The 23112-nt window shown below is 42.3% G+C and overlaps 1 protein-coding gene across 9 annotated transcripts in view; it reads right to left on the minus strand.

The window, feature by feature from the left end:
• SECISBP2 (SECIS binding protein 2) overlaps window positions 1-22961 on the minus strand; it is a 35621-nt gene extending 12660 nt beyond the window's left edge. For 3 of the 9 annotated variants that reach the window (XM_060200533.1, XM_016184987.2, XM_060200532.1), the window contains exons 1-10: window positions 22830-22961; window positions 21521-21666; window positions 16405-16654; window positions 14878-14998; window positions 12296-12528; window positions 11337-11418; window positions 9523-9728; window positions 6596-6718; window positions 5108-5197; window positions 3701-3833 (exon numbers count right to left, since the gene is read on the minus strand). In XM_060200533.1, coding sequence (XP_060056516.1) covers window positions 3701-3833; window positions 5108-5197; window positions 6596-6718; window positions 9523-9728; window positions 11337-11418; window positions 12296-12528; window positions 14878-14998; window positions 16405-16654; window positions 21521-21666; window positions 22830-22865 — 1420 coding nt within the window. In that variant the 5' untranslated portion in view covers window positions 22866-22961. Of the gene's footprint in view, window positions 1-3700; window positions 3834-5107; window positions 5198-6595; window positions 6719-9522; window positions 9729-10092; window positions 10222-11336; window positions 11419-12295; window positions 12529-14877; window positions 14999-16404; window positions 16655-21520; window positions 21667-22829 lie in introns of those variants that run through there. The other 6 variants (XM_060200535.1, XM_060200536.1, XM_060200534.1 and 3 more) reach the window with 6 other exon arrangements.
• Between the last annotated feature and the right edge of the window lie 151 nt (window positions 22962-23112).

Here is a 23112-nt window from a genome sequence, read left to right on the forward strand (position 1 = left end):
GGGGGGGGTGGCTGTGGCAGCAGAGTGAGAACATGGGACAAAGGTGGCTTGAACCAAGGCCAACTTGGTTCAGCGGCCTAGACACCAGAACAGAAACTCTAAAATCTCAATCTCTGCCTCACCTTCACTGGAAGCAAAGGAAAGGTGTTGGGAGGGAGAGGTCAGGAAGAGGGATGGATGTGGGTGACTCTACATGTAGGGGCACTTGGGAGACAGTCAGAAAGGGAGAACACGGGATGAAACTTGGGCTGAGGATGGTACACTGCACCAAAGCAATGGACACTGGGGAGAAGAGAAATGGGAGGGGGGCTCGGGAGTAGCAGTTTGGGGTCCTTGATGAGGAGGGATGAGAGTATGTAGAAGACACCTGTTACACAGAACTGGGAGCTCAAACACATATCTAGACAAATGTGCTGTAATTCATTAACTGCCTGATACAATTTCAGAAGAAAAGAAAGGAAGAGAGAAAAAATAAAGAAAAAATGGCTTCTGGGGACAGTGGAATTGTCTTCACTGAGTCCTAATGACAACCCTGGTAAAAAAAAAAAAAAAAGGGAGTCGGGCAGTAGCATAACAGGTTAAGTGCAGGTGGCACAAGTGCAGGGACCGGCGTAAAGATCCTTGTTCAAGCCCCCGGCTCCCCACCTGCAGGGGAGTCACTTCATAGGCGGTGAAGCAGGTCTGCAGGTGTCTGTCTTTCTCTCTCCCTCTCTGCTTTCCCCTCCTCTCTCCATTTCTCTGTCCTATCCAACAACAGTGACATCAATAACAACAACAATAATAACTACAACAATAAAACAAGGGCAACAAAAAGGGAATAAATAAATATTTAAAAAAAAAGAATTCCAGTCAGCAAACTACTCTTCACAAAAATCAAGCATGGGATTTTTATGAAACTAAGGGCAAAGTCCTGGGTTTAAGCCCTGATACCACGTAGGAGAACTCCGTCGATGTCACTGTGGTATCTTTCTCTAGCCCTTTCCAAATAAAAACTGAAAAAATTGGGCAAGCACTCAGTAATACTGTATGAGTGTGAAGTCCAATTTATTCCCAATTGATATGTAAAATAAATGCTTAGATTTTTTTTAGTAATTCATGCAACATAGATAGACAGAAAATCTGCTGTTTAGTAAGAGTTTCTGTACCATACGATTGGGAGTCTTTCAAAAGAAATACTGAAGGAAGTGGCACCAGATGGCACCTGAACTGAAAGCAATAAATAAGAGCTTTATGTCAAATGTAACTAAATAGTATAATTATGCTACTGTATCATTTGGTTTATAACATGTATCAGTGTGACTCATATGACCATAACAGCCCAAAAGGGAAAACAGGAAATAGTTGTATTGAAGTAAAGTTTGCCCAATATATAAACTAAGGTGTATATATGTGTTATCCCAGATGGTCCATACTCCTAGAGGGATAAAAAATAGCAAGTTTCAGGGTGAGGGTATAGCATAATGGTTATGCAAAGAGACTTTCATGCCTAAGACTCTCAAGCCCCAGGTTCAATCCCCCACATCACCATAAACCAGAGCTGATTAGTGCTCTGGTTAAAAAAAAAAAAAAAAAAAAAGGAAGTTTCCAATGGAGAAGATGGGACACAGAACACTGGTGGTGGGAACTGTGTGGAATTATACCTGTTATCGTAAAATCGTGTAAGTCATTATTAAATCACTAATAAAAATTAAAAAAAAAATTTTATATCTAAAGGAAAGAAGCAAAAGAACCAAAGTAGTACTCTAAAAAATCTTAAAAGAAAGCAGTTAAAAAGGAAGAGAAGAGAAGAGGGGCCAGGTGGTAGCACATCTGGCTGAGTGCACATGTTAACGAAGTGCAAGGGCCTGGTGTAAGCCCTCAGTCGCTACCTGCAGGGGAAAAGCTTTGTGAGTGGCGAAGCAGTGCTTTAGGGGTCTGTCTCCCTATCTCCCCCTTCCCTCTTAATTTCTGCCTGTCTCTACCCAATAAAGATCACACACACACACACACACACACACACACACACACACACACACACACAAACACACACACAAAAACTTAAGAGCAAGATGTGAAGTATCAGAAAAAAAAAATAACATACAGCTAATCCACAGAAATAGTTCTATTAGATGTGAACAGATGAAAATGTTCCACTCAAGCTGTAATTGTCAGACTGGATAAAGAGAATGTTCCACTGTATCCTATTTATAAGAACACACACACACACACACACACAGAGAGACACAGAGAGAGAGAGAGAGAGAACACATCAGGTGTAAAGAAACTGTTAGCTAGTGCAGGTGGCGCAAAGCTCAAGGACTGGCATAAGGATCCCAGTTCGAGCCCCCGGCTCCCCACCTGCAGGGGAGTTGCTTCACAATCGGTGAAGTAGGTCTGCAGCTGTCTATCTTTCTCTCCCCCTCTGTCTTCCCCTCCTCTCTCCATTTCTCTGTCCTATCCACCAACAATGACAATAATAATAACTACAGCAATAAAAAATAATAGGGGCAACAAAAGGGAATAAATAAATAATATTAAAAGAAGAAACAGTCAGCTAAGAAGTCAGAGAGGTATTTCCCTATGTTGCCCATAACCACCTGCATCGCCTGTTCATTAATCTGGTCAATTAGTCGGAAAGACCTGACCAGAATAGACCAAAGTACCCAGAGGCCTTGAAATCAAGCTGTCTTCTAGCTAGAACCTGCTGCACAGGAATATTTGGCATTGACTTGGCTAAAAATGAAAAGACATTTTTGATTCTACTTAGCTAACTTCCCTATCCCCGTGTAAGGATGATTCTCTTAGCAATGTCAGAAGGGAAGGTCACAGGCACTAGGAAGATTTGAACATTCCTGAAGTGTCTGGTGAAAATATCTTGTCTACACTGTTAAAATCTGATTCTTAATACAGCCTCAATAGCTACAAATATGTCCTGGCGGATGGTGCTCATTCTTTCTTAAAATTTTTAAAATTTTTTTATAAATTCTAAATAATACTGGCTTTAATCAAGCACTTCTCTTTTAGAATTTATTTATTTATTCATGAGAAAAATGAGAGAGAAAGAACCAGACATCACTCTGGTACATGTGCTGCGGAGGATTGAACTTGGGACCTCATGGTTGAGAATCTAATGTTTTATTTACTGCGCCACCTCCAGACCACATAAAATGTTTTACATGTATCTCCATTCAAAAGGTTGAGCTTGACCCAAGCTGCAAAAGAGTTACTGTTTGTTTCTATTTCCTGCTTCCATCTCTGATGGAGAACAGGAATGCTGTCAGCCACAAGTACACTTGCTTCAGACTCCCACAAAGTTACTTTTCACATTCAGAGCAGGGGCGGGTGGTGTCAAAAAATACTTGCTATCTGTTACAGAACCAAAACCTGGCTGAGTGCTTTCTCTGGAGGATCTAGGTTGCTCAAGACACCTGCTCTGAAAAAGACTGGTGCCTGGGTCACTTCACGTACCACTTCTGTTGTGACCCAAGAAACATCAATGCTTCACTTCACCAGCCCTCAAGGCCTACCAGTACTGTCCACGGTGTTCCCTTCAGGGGTCCGAGATTGAACCCAGGGCCTCGCACACCAGGAGAAGCATGATTTCTACCCACTGAGTCATCACCTGGTCCCAGAAACAGCTTTGGATTCAAAGAGAAGAAAATTACAAAGTCATCTATCTGAAAGACTCCCAATGAGTTGCCTGAAATGAAGTTTCTTTTACCTGAGAATACCACTAGTTTAGAGGACTGCTTTGCATTCTGGGAGTGCTGCTTCTTCTCCAGGGCTGTTAGCATCCCCCCTAAATCCAACTGGACTGGAAGTTGGCTTTTCTTTGTGTTGCTTTTAAAATTTTTCTAAAAAGTTAAAAACAGAAGTTTATAACATTATGTTTTACAAACTGAGCTTTTCATTTTATGACTAAGTCATATAGTTAAAAGTAAAATAGATTCTGATGACTATAAGCCTTAAAATTAAAAAGAACTAAAGGGAAACCCCAATCAACCCCACATTATTACCAATATGACTACCATACTTATGGATTTCCTTCTTCTCCAACAGTGAGTTTCTTTTAAGAAACCATGTACATTTGTCTGTCTCTCCCCTGTGAATAGTAAGAGAAACTAGGGCTTGTATGAAATCCTGTACAAAAGTCTGATGTGATGTTAACTGGCTAGTTTTGTTTGGTCATTTGACCATGGTCCCATTGCTTAATAAATGAGTCCATCGGTTGCTATAAAATCTTGGAGATATCCAAAAATTTACACAAGTTCAAATCACAGCCTGCAGATAAGTACTAAATTCAAACACAACATTCGATATACTCAACAAATGTTATGTCAGAAATAGCCGTGACTTGGGTTTTCAGTTCATGTGAAAAGTTGGGGGTGGGGAAGGTCTATGGCTTCCCATGCATGACCACCTCCACTCCTTTTCCTGACACTGAAATTCTGCTGGCTGAGGGTCCTGTTACAAGGTAAGTGCAGCAAAAGTACTGCTGGGATGGGAGGGTGAAGGTGGCCTGCAGGTTGGTGATGGAGGTGTTCACGACAAAGACCTCCATAGGGGCAGAAGACAAACTAACACTGCGATTCACACAGGCATTCAGAAGTTTACTTTTCACAAATATGAAAACAATTATTTTGCTCTGAAAGACAATGATGAGAATGTTAAGGTAGAAATGGCTCAGAGACCAAATTCCCATCCAGATGAGCCAGTCATGTGTGTACCCTGGCCCCAGTGAAGCCACAGCACACAGGAAGCATCTCTTCACCTTGACTGAACTGCTTTGAATAGTTTTGGGTGACTCTCTTATCTTCCTTTTGTCATATACCTTTGCTTCAAAAAGAAATTCTGTTTTCTGAACACAGTGAACCAGCTTTTTAAAATTTTTTTGAAGCGCTACTTCATAGGCAATTGTACCCCCCCCCCCCGCCATGTCTGCAGAACTGTCATCATTACAATAGGCTCAGAACAAAAGGAACAGAACACTGTAGCAAAAGTCAATGAAGGGCTGTGAACCACCTGCCTCAGCACAGAATGAAGTCTGGGAAAGCACTTTTCATGGTAGAATTTAGCTTAGCAAGAAACGTTAAGTCTAAAGCAACTGTGGTTTCCATCTAAAATTTACCTGTGGCTGCTGTTTAGACTGAAATTTCGGTGATTCTACTCTCTCTCTTCTTTCAGATGCAACTGCCAGGTTGGGGAATTCCTCAGTATCCTAAGTAAACCACAGACCCTTTTAGCTCTTCATGAATCAGGAGGATCAAAGATGCCCAACGGCAAACTTTCCCTTGTTCGTATTTTATTTACATTCCCGTAAAAGTGATAAAAAAATTAAAACCCTATATAGAACAGATCAAATTTACCCCCAAAAGGGTCTCAGCCTTATTATACTCTTAGAACAAATGTAAATACTCTAGTTCTAGTCCACTGGTCCAGAGAAATGGTGAAGAGGAAGTGGGGTTAAGGAGGAGAGGGCATGAGCAATTGATAGAAACTGCTTTGAATCATCAGCTGTGTTTTTCAGAAGTATGAATACAGATTCAGGAGATGTATATTTTTTACTGTCTGCTGATCCAAGGCTACACACTCATAAACATCTAAACATAAAGATCTCAAGACATTGAAATCTTAAAAATGTTTCCTATGATTTTGTCAGCATTTAGTACCTTGGAGAAGCAATGGAAATAAGAGTAGAAATAGGAAGTATTTGTTATCCCAAACCATAGTGCTCTGCACATGGCCACAGGGCTTTAAACATACAGTTGTACTACACAGGGATATCCCAAGAGCCTTGGGAGTGCCCACTTTCTGTGGGGATACTCGAGGCTTAACCCTGTGTTGGATGTCTGGGCAACGCGAGGACCCAGGTTGCTGAGTCTGGTTCAGCAGACCCAGAAGGAAGCTAGTCAGAACTCAGGATGGTTCTGGAGGACTGGGACCTGGTGGAGTGTCCCAGGGCAGTTTAGACCGCAGGTTCATTAGATTCTCTTGGCCCATGATGGGTCTATGGTATACCACATTTCTGAGTGGTGAAACACACTGTGATAAGCATTTAAGTAGAAAAGGAGCTCCTGCAGAAGCCAGCACGCTAAAGCGAAGGGAAATAAAGACGGTACTGTGGAATAGAATTTAGTGCGGGACACAAAGGACCGTATTTCCCATAAGTACATTTGTCTCAGACGATTTACCCATACAAGACGATCTATTTTCTGAGTGCCTGCTCTGAGACAGCACCCTGCTGGGATGCCAGGATGAAGAAAAGAGAGAAAACTGGCTGATACCGTAAGAAGATGCTAGAGATTTTCACTTTAAAAGGCCATTATTTCTGACCAGGTGGTGGTGCGCCTGGTTAAGCACATACATTCCAGTAAGCAAGGATGCAGGTTCAAGTCCCTGGTCCCCACCTGCTGGAGGGAAAGCTTCACGAGTAGTGAAGCAGGGCTGCAGGTATCTTTCTCTCCTTCTCTAGCTCCCCCCACCTTTATTTCTGTCTCTACCCAATAATAAGTATAAAGCTTTTTTTTTAAAGGAAACTTTTTTTAAAAGGCTATATTTCTACTATAAAAGACCCATTTAGTATCTCAAACAAGTTGGAGAATAAATATAAATGTACTTCAATCCTCGGTGGCTCTTGAACTGTCGCGACTTCGTAGTTTGATTTCAACTTTTCTTTCTTTTTCTTATTCTTTCTTGAGGCTTCATTTTGCTCAGGATTGCCATTTTGTGGTGCTCTGGGCTAGAACAATGACAAAAGACAAAAAAACTTGGGCTTGTAATTCATCCAACAGACTATTTCATTCCATGTATTAAAGTAAAATTAAAAGACCAAGTTGTACAACTCTCAGTAGTTGGTACAAAGAATGTCAAGTGTATTGATATTAACCTCAAGGGGCCATCTATGTGACAATGACAACTTGCAAATGTTGACAGGATATACCGTTTTTATTTAAAAAAAAAACACACCACCACCTAGAAACAAAATAAACTCTTTTTGTGTCAGTTTTCAGGAATCTAAGGTGAGACGTGTGGGTTTCCCTGGAGGGAAAGACAGACAAAAAAAGACACTCATTCTTTATTTCGATTCTTACATGTGCCACTTCTGTAATACAAACTTCTTTTTTTTTAAAATTTTTTCTTTTTTTAAAAAATATTTATTCCCTTTTGTTGTCCTTGTTGTTTTATTGTTGTAGTTATTATTGATGTCGTTGTTGTTGGATAGGACAGAGAGAAATGGAGAGAGGAGGGGAAGACAGAGACGGGGAGAGAAAGATAGACACCTGCAGACCTGCCTCATCGCCTGTGAAGTGACTCCCCTGCAGGTGGGGAGCCAGGGGTTTGAACCGGGATCCTTATGCTGGTCCCTTGCGCTTTGCGCCATGTGCGCTTAACGTGCTGCGCTACCGCCCAACTCCCAGTAATACAAACTTCTAACACAGATAAAAGCTTCTGAAAGAAAAAGAAAAATCACTATGACGACTCTCACCCTCAGTGTGCATAATGCAAAGTTATCTGTGCTAAACAGTGACAGGACAGTCACTTTCTAATCTGTACGTTGGAACTTTTCTAAAATGAACTTTTCTTATACTTATTACATATATAATATACTTATAATGTAATATATATATTGTCTTATACTTATTATATATGTAATATACTTATTATATAATATATATATTTTCCTAGGAAAATATAATAAGAACCTTTTCACTTTTAGACCATCCACTGCATTATCAGGACAACTGGTTCCAACAGTGATTTCGGTCCTGCAGCACAACAGCCTCGGGTTACCAAGCCCAATGGGCCCTGAACCCATGGCAGCCTCTTTGTGTGCTCTCAGTGCGTCTTGTCCAGTTGCCTAATTCCACCAAACTGCCACTCACCTCCATTCTTTTCTTCAGGTAACTGAGACTGAGCCTTCATTCTCAGGGAACATTACTCTCATCTATGCCAGACAGTCTGGCACAGTTAGGGTATCAAAAAGCCCCACACACTCAGTAAGACTGCACCAAATAAATAGTACAGTATTTCAAGCCCAAAGTAACAAGTTACACTTACTGAAGATCAAGAGCAAAGTCTAGACCAAGAGGAAAAGCTCTACAGCCCAGGAGGTGATGCAGTGGATAGAGCCTTACACTTCCAAGCATAAGGATCTGAATTTGACACCTGGCAGCCCTAGTGCCAGAGTGATGCTCTGGTACGCTCTCTTTCATGCTCTCTCATAAAGGAATAAATCGAAAGGCAGACAGACAAGAGGAGGAGATAGCATAATGGATATGCAAATGACCCTCGTGGCTGACTCTGAAATCACAGCTTCAATCTTATATACCACCATAGTCAGAGCTGTGCGGCGTCTGGCAAAAAAAAAAAAAAAAAGAAAGAAAGAAAAAAGAGAAAAAAAAAAAGGAAAAGGAAAAGAAAAAGAGAAAGCAAAGCTTCTTCAAGAAATAAGCCTGGGGAGCTGGTGCACCTGGTTGAGCGCACATGTTACAATGCACAAGGACCCAGGTTTGAGCCCCCAGTCCCCACCTGCAGGGGGAAAGCTTCACAAGTTGTAAAGCAGGGCTGCAGGTGTCTCTCTGTCTCTCTCCCTCTCTATCAACCCCTTCTCTCTCAATTTCTGGCTGTCTCTAGCCAATTAAAAAAATTTTTTTTAAGACATAAATAAATCAGAAATAAGAAAAAAAAAGTCTGGGGTAATTAAAATAACAGCTTATCTTATTTGTGTTGAATAGAAAAACAGATTCTGAAATGCTATCTTACAATAAGCAAAGAATATACAATTAACCAAGAATCAGTAAGTGATATACATGAATGATCATGAACTGTGGAAGTCAGCTATAATGCTACTGCTACCCTAGTAAGTATATGAAGCACTTTTATACTCCAGACTTTTAGTTCATATTCGAATGTCTGTTCTGTAAAGAGTTCAAAATGGGACTGGGCAGGGGTGCTTCTGGTTAAGCACACACGTTAGCATGCACAAGGACCCGGGTTCAAGCCCCCAGCCCTCTCCTGTAGGGAGGAAGTTTCATAAGTGGTGAAGCAGTGTTACAGGTGTTCTTCTTTCTCTCTCCCCATCTCTAGCTCATGTGCCTCTCTCAATTTCTCTTTGTCCTATCACAAACAAATAAATAAATAAATACAAGGTGGAGAGAGAACTGCCTGCCAGGAACAGTGGATTTGTAGTGCTGGCAAGAATGCCCAGCAATAAACTTGGTGGCAGAAAAAGAGAAGAGGGGGAAGAAAGAAAGAAAGAAAGAAAGAAAGAAAGAAAGAAAGAAAGAAAGAAAGAAAGAGGAAGGGGAAAGGGAATTCAAAATGACTCACAGATACTTTAAGGTAAGTCAGTCTACAATCTATTTCCTCACTCATACATAGAAGCTATCACTTGCCCCTGACTGACATCCAACTGCATTTTCAAGGTGGAGGTATAGTCAGCTCTGACTCCTGTAGAAAGTAGAGAATGAAGCATTCGAATGTGAGCGAAAACAAGACTCGCCAGTGGTATGAACGTTAACATAATCGATCCATAATGCATACCTTTTTAGAAGGATGGGCAATGAATTTCTCTTTGCAGGAAGGATCCAAAGATAAAACTTCAGAAGATGACATACTAACATTTTTAGGATCTGTTGATGAAGCAACCGTCTTTAGGTTTATCATTGAAGTAACATTTTTAGGGGCTGGTGAGGGTTCTGTAGATAATGTCTGCCGAACAACATAACCCATTGGTGTCCAAGATAACTCTGCTCAAAGATAACCAAAATTGTTGAATAATCTCAACAATAAAATAGAAATTCCTCGGAAATTCCAAACATGCATTATATGGGGGATTACTGAGAGCATAATTAAGTTGTCCAAAACATTCTTGGAACTTCAGTATTCATTCAACTTGTTTTTCTTCTTGGAACATGCATACAGAATTAACATGTAAGTAACTGATTTTTCTAAAAAAAAAAAAAATGGTCTTTTAATTGAAAATGCAGTTGGGCAGACAGACAGTAGTTTGGGTTAAAAAAAAAAAAAAAAAAAGAACAATCCATAACTTTGTCCATGTGGCAAAACACACAGAATTAACAAGCTAAAGATAAAAATGTTGGCCCTACTAACCTTGATGTGTACCTTTAACATCAGAAGTCAATGATCTAGACTTCAGCTACCACAGTAACTCGTAATTTATTTCATTTTATGACACAGGCATAAGTACAGCAACACTACTCCTTAGGTGCCCAAGAAACTCTATATACAGACAGAACAAAAGGACATCTATCAGGACGAGGGCAGATCAGGTTTGCAATCTGTGACTGCCCCAGAGAGTAGCAAGATAAACTTCTAATTACCACAGTTGTGCTTTTTTTTTTTTTGAGCAGTACCTAAAAGGGAGGCCTTTTCTGAGCCACATATACACCAAATGTAAAAACACAGAGGAAAAACCACTGTGGTTATACTTGGAATCATACTAAAAAAAAAGTCTCCCATCACAATAAGTGACATACAAAAATGTCATTAAGCGGGATCTTTCGAAGGCACTGAATTCATTACTCCTTGGCCTGGCAGATCATCAGGTCTCTAAGTGTTGTCTGCAGTTCCCAGGACCCTTTCAGGGGTCCACAAAGTCAAAGTTATTTTCCTGGTAATAGAATCATTGTTTCTTTTCTCTCTCTCTCTCCCTCTCTCTTACCTGAGTGTAGAGTAGTGTTTCCTGAGGCTACAGGAGCCAGGATGGTAAACCAGCTGAATAAAGAACAACTACCTGAGTCAGATGGGGAAGAGACGCAGAACTTCACACAAAATTCAAGAGTGTCTATATAAGCCAATGACTGTGTAAGTCTCCTGTCATCATGTGATGTGTCCATTCTTTCCTTGTGACAGTCAAAACAGGCATTATTCATAAATTTGTTGTGTTAACATGCATTGCCATTTTAACTTGCCATTTAAACATCCCTTAAGATTTGTTTTAACTTCAACTGTAACAAATACTGGCACTGATCCAATCCAAATACATAGAAAACCTTCCTTCCTTCCTTTTCTGCAGGTATTATGAGAGCCTAAAACAATAAGCATTGAGAGCCACTGATACTCTTAAGAAACTAGTCATTTCTGAGTTCATAAAATTTCCTAGTTAGCTGAGCAAACATTTCACTTAGAAATCTTTGTTCAGTTTTGACTTTCCTTGTGCAGTTGTGCAAAGTTTTGTTTACATCACTCTCTTTAAACTACTGAAGTGAATTCATCAACAACTGACAGTCTAAGAGAAGATTTTAAAACACAACATCCCATTTGCACTGAACTAAAAGAGAATTTAGAAAACAGACCACTGACTTGTTACAATAATGCTTGGTGATCACTCTTACCTCTTGTACAGGGAGAGGGGTCGGCAGCAGCATTATCAGCTATAGGCTCGGTCAGGTTAGTTTTTTTCGCCACCACTTCACCCTGAAAAGCAAACCAAGTTATTTACTTACTATTTCAAACTGAAAGTAATCGTTTAATACTTAAATACAGCTTCCTTAGCCATTCTTGGTGCTTGTCAGCAATTCTAAACACTTAAGTAATGTGAAAATTTAAATTACTTGTTTACGCCAAATCCTACTCTGTACAGGGAAAAATCCACTCATGGTTTTTTTGTTTTTTGCCTCCAGGGTTATCACTGGGGCTCAGTGCCTGTACTACGAATCCACTGCTCCTGGTGGCTATTTTTTTCTTTCTTTCTTCCTTTCTTTCTTTTCCCTTTTGTTGCCCTTGTGTTTTTTATTGTTGTTGTAGTTATTATTGTTATTATTGATGTTGTCATTGTTAGATAGGACAGAGAGAAATGGAGAGAGGAGGAGAAGACAGAGAGGGGGAGAGAAAGACAGACACCTGCAGACCTGCTTCACTGCCTATGAAGTGACTCCCTTGCAGGTGGGGAGCCAGGGGCTCGAACTGGGATCCTTACATCAGTGCTTGCATTCTGCGCCATGTGCGCTTAGCCCGCTGCGCTCTCACATGACCCCTGGAAACTGATTCTTTTACAGCAAGTGGCCAATTTTAGTCCTGACAGCTACAAAAGACACCACCATCAAGTCTGTGAGTACAAGTGTTCAGACATCAAGAGGAGCACGGGACAGGAAACACATCTTTTCGTAGACAACTCTTAGAAAAGGTGCATCAAGTACCACTACCGTATCATCAACAGTTCAAGCCAAAGCAATACAGGAAGAAACAAATCAAGCTGTAATGTATTCAGCTGACGTGATGGGTCTGAAAAGACATACACTAAGGGCAAAGGAGCAGAGAAGGGAAAACAGGGGCGGAGGGGCCCTCCACTCACCTCTGGTAACGCAGTAGCAGTTTTCCCTGCTTCCCTCAGCAGAGAAATGTCAGCTGGCGCAGCAGAACGTAAAGGTCCCCACTTGGGCTTCTTCTGAATCTCTGTTCTCTCACTGTTCTCTGTACCCTGCAGTTCAGGAAAATCCAAGCTGCTAAATTCAAATTCAGGTTTGGAGGCAGATCCGGTTTTTTCACTGGTTCTGGACTTCCTGTCTGTTCTTTTATGATAACCATCTGTATTTACAAAATTAAAACAAAAATAAGCACGTGCTGGCTGTTTGCTGACCTGTATGCACACTTAAAAATCAGAGTAGAAAGGAACATGATGGGGTAGAAGCTCTACTGCTACTGATGCAACCACAAGGGACTGTCTAGACATGCTCACTTCTGTTACGTTACTGGCTCTATAACTGCATAAAAACCAAAGGACCAAAAGCAACAGTCCTTCTGGTTACGTTATCCAGCAGAGAATCAAAGGTCATTCCTCATGTTTGGAGGCTTTCTAAAGTTGAAGAAACAGCTCCCATGGCCTTGTTATGTACTTGCAAATCCTCTCTTTTTTTCTTTCTTTTTAATTTCCAGTGGTGCTGAAGCTTTGCACACAAGTGATTCCAACTCTGAACCTCATTCATAGTAATATGCTGGGTCTATCAGGTGCATTATATCCTTATTATTCTAAACATACTATACAGTTGCTTTGCAAACTTAGAGGTACACCAGCAATTTTTTCTTATTTTTCATCTTTATTCATTTATTGGATAGAGACAGCCAGAAACTGGGGGGGTGATAGACAAGACACCTGCAGCACTACCTCAATACTTGAAAAGCTTTCCCCTTACAGGTGTGGACCAGGTGCTTGAACCCAGGTCCTTGCTTATTGTAACGTGTGCACTCAACCAGGTGTACCACCACCCAGGCCCTCCAACAAGTTTTAAGTAGTTAATTACCATATTTTAGTTTGCTGTAACAAACTGGAGGAAACCAGTTTATAAACTCTTATATTTATAAGAGTTATAAACTCTTCCCAGCTTTCTCCTTCAAATACAGATGAATGGTAATATTAAGCGACAATACCATATAATGACTGCTTTTGATTAATTATAAGACCATAGTTACTAGGTTCACTGTTCAACTTCCCCTGCAGATTTTATTTCCTTCTGCTTAAGAGGGTTACCTCTGGGGCTCAGTGCCTGCACAGTTTACCACTCCTGGCAGATCGGCAGACATCAGTTAGTTTTAGGTTTTTTTGTGTTTTTTTTATACTTTACTTATTATCAGAAAGAGACAGAGAGAAATTGAGAGGGAGACAGAGGCAGAGAGACACCTGCCTCATGTATTGTAGTGTGAGTGCTTAACCAGATGTGCCACCGCTGAGCCCCTTAGTTTAGTTTTTATACAGACAGAAATTGAGAGGGAAGGAGGAGGTAGAGACGGAGAGAGAGACACCTACAGCACTGCTGCACTGCTCATGAAGCTTATTCCCTGTAGGTGGGCAGTGGGGGATTGAACTGCATATAGTAATGTGTGCACTCTACCCGGCACACCACTGCCAGGCCCCCTCCCTTTGTACATCTATGTATGAGATATTTTTTTTAATAAAGTCAATACAATGAGAAAAATTCAAATACTGTGTAAAATAAGTTACATAAAAAATTGACAGGCCATTCCCAGTATGTATACTATGTATACAAACATGCATAAAACACATTTATGTTATATGTGATATACTACGTATTACTACCTACAACTAGGTAGTATCTGTGATCACACTGCACTAGTAAATAATGTACATAAAAATAAAGATGACCTGTAGAATGAATTTCAATCACACACTGGAATGGTAACTTTTAAGGTCAGAGCAGTTACAACTTCTGGCACAAACAACAGCGTCCTAAAATCACACTGCCCTAACCTATGCCCCTTCCACCCATCAGAAAGAGGCCTGACAAACTCCGGAAGACTTAGTTCAGGAAGGAACATAGTCCAACGCAGTAAAAGGATATATGTAGCTATAATTCGTTTCTATTAAAACAGATGTTTTGAGGGGCCGGGTGGTGGCGCCCGAGTTAAGTGCACACATTACAGTGCTTAAAGACTGGGTTCAAGCCCCTGGCCCCACCTGCAGGGGGAAAGCTTCACAAGCAGTGAAGCAGGGCTGTAGGTGTCTCTCTCCCTCTCTTTTGTAAATTGAAAGAGGTAACTTAAAACTCTTTTTTAATTAATTTTTAAAATATTTTTTTATTAGTTGATAGAGATAAATTGAGAGAGAAGATCTCTTTCCCCCTCTATCCTCTTCCTCTCTAAATTTCTCTGTCCTATCAAAACAAAAAAAGATGTTTTGAGTTCTGTGATTGTCACCTACTAGCTATGTGACTTCAGACAAATTCTTGCATAAGATACAGCAATACATGTTAAGAGCATGTCAAGCAAGCCAAACAACAGATGTCTCATCAGAAGAAAGTTCTCAAGGTTACCAGAAGTCTGAGTCTCAGACCTTCTTAAACAACCCTACAAAAAGAGTTGCACATATCTGGAGTAGACCAGGGTAAGAAGACAGAACACTGCAGACTGTATTAGCCTTACCTGATTTCAAAGTATTTTCAGCATGAGTGGACATAGTATGGGAACCTTTCACTGATTTATCAGATGATAAGGCACCATCAGTCTTCTTACTGTCAAACTTTTGCTCGTCGTACGTTTTTTTCTGCAGAGAAGATTTAAAAATAACTAGAATTAAGAAAACCACCACTAGGCTTGGCAGAACAGCTCACCTTGCTTTGCCGTGTGTGCAGCCCAGGTTCAAGCCTGGCTCCCACTGCACTGAAGAAAGCTTGGGTGCTGTGGTGTCTGTCTGTCTCTCTCTGCCTCTAACAGAAAGGGGGAAAAAAGGAGAGAAAAAAAGGGGAGGGAAAGACAAGATAAGGAAACTACCACTATACACACATGGTTTAAATGAACTAATTCTATTTATTTATTTATTTATTTATTTACTTTTGTTGCCCTTGTTTTATTGTTGTAATTATTGTTGTTACTGATGTTGTAGTTGGAAATGGAGAGAATAAGGGAAGACAGAGAGGGGAAGAGAAAAATAGACACTTGCAGACCTGCTTCACAAGTCACTTGTGAAGCGACTCCCCTGCAGGTGGGGAGCTGGGGGCTTGAACCCAGATCCTTACTTCAGACCCCGCGTTTTGTGCCACCTGTACTTAACCCATTGCACTACCACCCGACTCCCAATGAACTAATTCTTAAGTATAGACAACCCACCTTTGATTTTTTTAAAAAGATCAATTCTTCACACACACACACACACACACAGAGAGAGAGAGAGAGAGAGAGAGAGAGAGAGGGAGAGAGGGAGGGAGGGAGACACACACACACACACACACACACACACACACCACTAGAGGTAGACAGAAACAGACTGGGATATGGATCGACCTGCCAAAGGCCAAGACCACTGGAGAAGTGATAACAGAATCCAGACTCATCCCACCTTCTCCACCCCAAATAAAATTTTCATCTGAGTCAGGTGGTGGTACACCTGTATGACCACACATGTTACAATGCACAAGGACTGGGGTTCAAGTCCCCAGTACATACCCGCAGGGGGAAAGCTTTGCAAGTGGTGAAGCAGTCCTGCAGGTGTCTCTCCTCTTCTCTACCTCCCTCTCCCCTCTGAATTTCTGACTATCTCTATCCAATAAATAAAGATAATAAAAAACATTTTTTAAAAAAAAGAATTTTGGTCCATACTCTCAGAGGGGTAAATGTTAGGGGGAAGATGACCAGAGGGCTTTGCACTCCAACTCCATTAGGAAGGACACTCAGAAGTAGTGGGTGTAACTTAGAAAGGAAGAGAAGGCAGGATCATTGCAAAAATGGGCAAATATAGAAAAATATAGATAGGGAGTTACAGATATAATAGTCAACCCATATCTGTGATCTTGGGAGAACTACTGCAGTTTCTAATAGAGAGAAGGGAGACACAGAACTCTGGTGGTGGGAAAGATGTGGAGTTACACCCATTATCTTAAAATTTTGTAAATCAGTTAAATCACTAATAAGAATAATATAAGCAAGACTTAAGTAACCCAAGTATTTACTGACCTTAAAGAGAGCTCTTGAGTTTTGGGGGAGAGGACACATGTGATCACGCTGTGGCTTCATCATCTGAAAGCCCCGGTAACAATTGGGTTGGTTAAAGTCATAGTGAGGGCCGGGCACTGGGCAGATATTCTGTGTAGACTCGAGGGTGTAGGGAGAATAGGCGTAGGGATGAAGCGTGGTCTCAGAAGATAAGTACTGAGTTGGGAAAGCTGAAGCTCCAAAGGCCACATCTTCAGTATAAAGCTTCTGCCTGAATAAAGCAGGTCAATTCTAGTTAACAGATTTCATGCCACGAACCAAGGAGTTTAACATATTATAAGAAGTAACTTCAAACCTTTTATTGTTTGAGGTCATGCATTTTAGTGTTGGAATATCTCTTAATTAAAAAAATAAATAAATAAGGTGGTCCTGGAGGTGGCGCAGTGGATAAAGTATCAGACTCTCAAGCGTGAGGTCCTGGTTTCAGTCCCCAGCAGTACATGTACCAAAGTCATGTCTGGTTTGTTCTCTCTCTCCTATCATTTCTGATGAATAAATAAATAAAATCTTTTTAAAAAATAATAAGTTGGGAGTCGGGCAGTAGCGCAGAGCCTTAAGCACATGTGACGCAAAGCACAAGGACCAGCGGAAGGATCTAGGTTTGAGCCCCTGGCTCCCCACCTGAAGAGGAGTCGCTTCATAGGTGGTGAAGCAGGTCTGCAGGTGCCTATCTCTCTCTTCCCCTGTCTCTTCCCCTCCTCTCTCCATTTCTCTCTGTCCTATCCAACAATGACGACATCAATAAAAAACAATAGTAACTACAAGGGCACCAAAGGGAATAAATATTAAAAAAAATAATAACTCAAAACCTCTAAGCATTTCTTTCTTCATCAGAAAATTGAAAGATGATGACTTAATTCTTTATTTCCCCTCCTAGGCCATGATATTTATAACAAGAGTATGTCACAATTACCAGAAGACATGGAGAAACTCCAGGAGATGTCAAGTATTTGAGAAAATCTCTCTCGGTAATTCTGGCCAAAAAAGTCAGTCAGACCAATCTTTTAGCACAAGGGACTGTCACAGAGCCCACAATGCCTAACTCCCACCTCAAGTGGCTCCAACCTGTTTCCTTCTGCTGTTCGTCAGCTGCACTGACTTGAAAGACCACAGCTGCAGAGGGGACATGCCAATATTCAATCAGAGGCTTCAGTGCATTTTTAATAAAAGCTGACATGATGGCAATGTGCTGAGCATCTGAGTTAAAATACCAATCACACAGCCTTTCATTCCCCCAAATAAATATCAGTAGCAACTTCTGTGAAATTAAAGTAATCCCAAAGTGTGCCGGTCCATTCAATGAGAGCAAAGCAGACTGGGAGGTGGCACAGAGGGTCAAACACTGGACTTGCCTGCATGAGGTCCCGAGTTCAATCCCTAGCATCACACATACCAGAACTCTGGTTTTTCCTCCCTCAATAATAAATAAACCAGTTGTTCGTTTGTTTAAGGCAGGAAAATCCAGAGTTAACTAGGTCCTTTCAAGGGTACCACCTGGAGTTGTGTATGGGGGCACTTGTTACTATTTCTACTAGGTGGCAAGTAGGAGAGAGAGAGAGAGAGAGAGAGAGTGTGTGTGTGTGTGTGTGTGTGTGTGTGTGTGTATGTGTCTCCATCTATAGGTTCAACTGTAGTACAAGTAGAACATCTGATGCTTCTGGTCTTCCTGCTAGCACAACTCCAGAATGTATACCAGTAAATTTAGACTGTGCAGTTACCTTACAATAAACTAACATCTTTTGGTCCTAAGTTCTAGTAATAAAATACTAAAAGCACTTCCCAGACCTTATCCTGCCTAGTGCTCCTCTTCATGTCATGTCCCAGAGGCTAGTCTCAGAAGTGAAGAGCCAGGGGACACCTAGTTGAGTGCACATGTCACCATGAAAAAGGACGGTGGTTCAAGATCACAGTCCTCACCTGCAGGGGGAAGCTTTGTAAGTGGTGAAGCAATGCTGCAGGTGTCTCTCATTCTCTCTCCCCTTCCCTCTCAATTTCTCTGTCCTATCAAACAACATATTTTTAAAACATGCAAATGTATATACGTATCTACATATATGTATACATATACACATATCTACATATGTGTATACATATATATAGTGAAGACCCACTTTCTTTTTTCATTTTCTTTTACCACTCTAGAAGGGTGGTAAGTGGGGGGTGGCTGTGTGTGGGAGGGGAAATTAAAGTGAGGAATCCATTATTCACAATATAAAGTGGGTTAATGAGGTTAAAAAAAAAGATATGCTATTCTAAGTCCAAAATAGGGTCAATTATGAAGCCAGTATAACTGCAAGGGATGGGGGGGGGGAAGAACAGGATTCATAGGTGGTTTTTGTTATCATCTAGAAAATTCTGGAGATTTTGGTTTGAACTCTAGATTGATCACAATATAATTTTCTACCTAGGACAAGTACTCACTTGTATGTGTATGGAAAATTATCCAAGGAAAATTTCCATACACATACAATGAAAGCAGACAGCACATCGCCTCACAGTGGTAACCCACAGCAATTGTTGGGATTTCAAATGGCCCAAAGAGAAAAGTTCCCCATACGTGAAGCCAAGCGCAAGGACCGGCGGAAGGTTCCTGGTTCAAGCTCCCGGCTCCCCACCTGCAGGGGAGTCACTTCACTAGTGGTGAAGCAGGTCTGCAGGTATCTGTCCTATCCAACAACGACATCAATAACCACAACAATGTTAAATAACAAGGGCAACAAAAGGGAAAATAAATAATAAAATAAAATAAAAGTTCCTAAAGCTGTGAAGCACCTAGATGGCCTCATCCAATCACACGCCTTCTTCACGTTCGCCAGTTAACTCCTATCCCCCTCTGACGCAGCAATGCCCATCTGCAGCTCAGCTCCCTGCCACACGACACCCTCTGGTAGCTGTCTCACTTTCTCTGCCCCAACCCTACCAAAGGTCCCCCAATCTTCTAGTACTTCTCTCCTGCCAACAGGTGCCTTCTTTCAAATCAGGTTTAGAAAAATGTATAACAATGCTTACAGAATCAATGGATTCACCAGGGGCTAGGCAGTGGAGCAACTGGTTGAGCATATATGTTATCATGATAAAGGCCCCAGTCTCCACCTGCAGGAGGGAGGCTTCGAGAGCAGTGAAGCAAGGCTGTGGCTGGCTTTCTTTCTCCCTGTTTCTCCCTGTTCTGTTTGTTTGTCTTAATACAATTTAAAAAAAAAAAAATCTCCAAAGGATATGTAACAAGTCAGCAGCAAAACTCTGAAATTTCCAAAAGATTAGTTAAAGAGGAAAACTCCGGCTGTTAGGCCTCAACAGTTCCCCAAGAAGTTTTTTTTTTACTTTTTTTTTTTTTTTGTTTAATTTTTGTATTTTCCCTTTTGTTGCCCTTGTTGTTTAACACTGTTGTGGTTATTGATGTCGTTGTTGTTGGATAGGACAGAGAGAAATGGAGAGAGGTGGGGAAGATAGAGAGGGGGAGAGAAAGACAGACACCTGCAGACCTGCTTCACCGCTTGTGAGGCAACTACACTGCAGGTGGGGAGCCGGGGGCTCGAACTGGGATCTTTACAACAGTCCTTGCACTTGGCGCCACGTGCGCTTAACCCCCTGCGCCACCGTCTGACTCCCTTTTTTTTACTTTTTAAATATTTATTTATTCCCTTTTGTTGCCCTTGTTGTTTTGTTGCAGTTATTATTGATGTCGTTGTTGTTGGATAGGACAGAGAGGAATGGAGAGAGGAGGGGAAGACAGAGAGGGGGAGAGAAAGACACCTGCAGACCTGCTTCATCGCTTGTGAAGTGACTCCCCTGCAGGTGGGGAGCTGGGGGCTCAAACCCAGATCCTTACTCCAGTCCTTGCGCTTTGCGCCACCTGTGCTTAACCCTCTGTGCTAACACCCGACTCCCCCAACAAAATTTTCTTTTGGCCAGCGTTAGCATAACCAGTTGAGCACACACATTACCATGAGCAAGGACCTCGGTTCAGTCCTCTGCTCCCCACCTGCAGGGGCAACACTTCATGAGCCGTGAAGCAGTAATACAAGCGCCTCTCTTTCTCTTTCCTTCTCCATTTGCCCCTCACCTCTCAATTCTTCTCTCCTCTCAAATAAACTAGGAAGGAAGGAAGGGAGAGGGATGAGGTGAGGGAAAAGATGGCCACTGGGAGCACTGGATTTGTGCAGGCACCAAGCCCCAGTGATAACCCTGGAAGCAATAAAAAATAAAATATTTTCTTTTTCTCTTTCTTCCTTTTATTAACCAGAGTGCTACAGAACTCTGACTTACGGTGATACTGAGGGTTAAACCTGAGATTTCAGAACTTCGAGCATGAAAGATTTTTGTATATCGATTATGGTATCTCCCCTGCCCCCTTAACAAGGATTTCAAATGTTAAATCCTAAAGAAATATGTTCCCAAGAATTTTTGTTTGGATTTCTCTTTGCCCCATTTGCCCTCCCCTCTGCTTCATCTTTCCATTTCATCTCCTATCAGATACATAATAACGTTTTAAATAATATACAAAAACTGAACACCAAAATAGCACTAATAAACACAAGATAGTCTGTATACTTTCTTTGCCCAAAATACTAGAATGGAGAAAGGAGAGCGAAACTCCAGTTTGGGGCACAGGGCACAGTGACTCCTCACAGATGCTTCTTAGTTGAAAAGCATCTCCTCTGGTCACCAAGAGAACTTTCACATGTTTGCCACAGCACAAGTCAAAAGTCTGATCACCATTAAAATGCAGAAATAGGGAGTCGGGCTAGCTCAGCAGGTTAAGTGCAGGTGGCGCAAAGCACAAGGACCAGCATAAGGATCCCGGTTGGAGCCCCCGGCTCCCCACCTGCAGGGAAGTCGCTTCACAGGCGGTGAAGCAGGTCTGCAGGTGTCTATCTTTCTCTCCCCTTCTCTGTCTTCCCCATCTCTCTCCATTTCTTTCTGTCCCATCCAACAATAACGACCTCGATAACAACATAACTACAACAATAAAACAACAAGGGCAACAAAAGAGAATAATAAATATTAAAAAATAAAATACAGAAATAAAGCTGCCAAGACAATAAAGAGAAGGCCAAGCTTTTAGAAGGATACATACTCAGGCACCGGTAGTTCCTGAACACATGGGTAGCAAGTAGTCGCACTGCTATGGAACCCCCGAACTTCTGAAGACTCTGGCCACGTCGCATTATGTCCAGCAAATTTGGGGACAAATGGCTTAACATCTGCTGACAACTTGATACCCTGAGGAATAAAAAGTAAAAAAAAAAAAAAAAAAAAAAAGAATAAAAAAGTAAAAGGGAGGGAGGGTGTCTTGGCTACATAGAGAACAGCCAAGGTAAACAAACCAAAGCTCCCAAGAGAATCGCTGAGTTCATCTCTGGAATGTTGATGTTCAATTATCTACCCATTAAAACCAAGAAATGCTGTGCTCAGTTTCTGCGGCAAACGCTTTCCCCCTGAAAAAGTGGCCTGCCAAATGTGAGAAGTAAAACAGATGGACGAATAACCAGACGTGGGGGAACAACTCAAGGCCAAATCACAGTTGGGACCACCACTAGCTCTTCCTTCCGTACTTTCACCCTGGGCTGAGGATTTGGAGTGTTTGGCCCCGCTCGGCCTTGGACTGTCGGCCGTCACATATACTGCAGCTCTCGGAACGCAGTGCCCAAGTGTCTCTCAAAAGAGGTAGAGGAAACATTTGCTTTTCACGGAATGGATCAGTGAGGGTTTTTTTTTTTTTCCCCTTAAGCTGTTTATCACCATGAGTTCTTGTAATTTCATTCTTGAAAAACCTGAAATATGGCTTTATGTTTTTTTAATTTTATTTATTTATTCTCTTTTGTTGCCCTTGTTTTATTGTTGTAGTTATTGTTGTTGATGTCGTCGTTGGATAGGACAGAGAGATATAGAGAGGGGAAGACAGAGAGGGGGAGAGGCAGACAGACACCTGCAGACCTGCTTCACCGCCGTGACGCGACTCCCCTGCAGGTGGAGAGCCGGGGGCTCGAACCGGGATCCTTAGCCGGTCCCTGCGCTTTGCGCCACGTGCGCTTAACCCGCTGCGCTACCGCCCGATTTCCCGGTTTTATGTTTAATAGACTCATCAAGGTAATTAAATCTTCCTTCACCTACAATTTCCACCCAGGGCTTTAAGTCCAATAGGGACTTTGCGGCTCCCAGGGCTCCACCTGGCGGCCATGGTCGGAGCGCCGAGCCCAGGTTTTAACGAGCAGCCCGCTGAGCGGCTCCGGAGGCTCGCGACCCGCCCAGGTCCGCTGGCCGCCGGCCGGCCTCGCCGCCTTCCCCGCCGCAGGGCGTGCACGCACCGAGGCCAGCCCCGCGGCCACCCACCCGCGGTCCCGCACCGTGCCCGCCCAGCCTCAGGCCCGCGCCGCTGTCCCCACCTCGCATGGCGGCCCCCGCGGCCCTGCCGAGGCCATGGCTGCTGGCTCTGAGGGCTGGTCGGGGGGCCCAGCAGCCGCCCCTTCGGCTGGGGGGTTGGACGCCAGCGCGTTTCCACTAGGCAGTTCCGCTTTCAGATCCGACGCGAGGAAATGCGTCACAGAAACGCGACCCGGCCCGCTCTGCTTCCGGCGGGCTCAGTGAGGCCGCTCTGAGCCTGCGCGGTGACGTGCAGCGAGCATGCGGGGATGAAGGCGGGAAGGCTGCCCGCAGCGCGGCGAGCTT

The sequence above is a fragment of the Erinaceus europaeus genome, chromosome 10 (genome assembly GCF_950295315.1).
Source record: "Erinaceus europaeus chromosome 10, mEriEur2.1, whole genome shotgun sequence".
In the NCBI taxonomy this organism is placed as follows: domain Eukaryota; kingdom Metazoa; phylum Chordata; class Mammalia; order Eulipotyphla; family Erinaceidae; genus Erinaceus; species Erinaceus europaeus.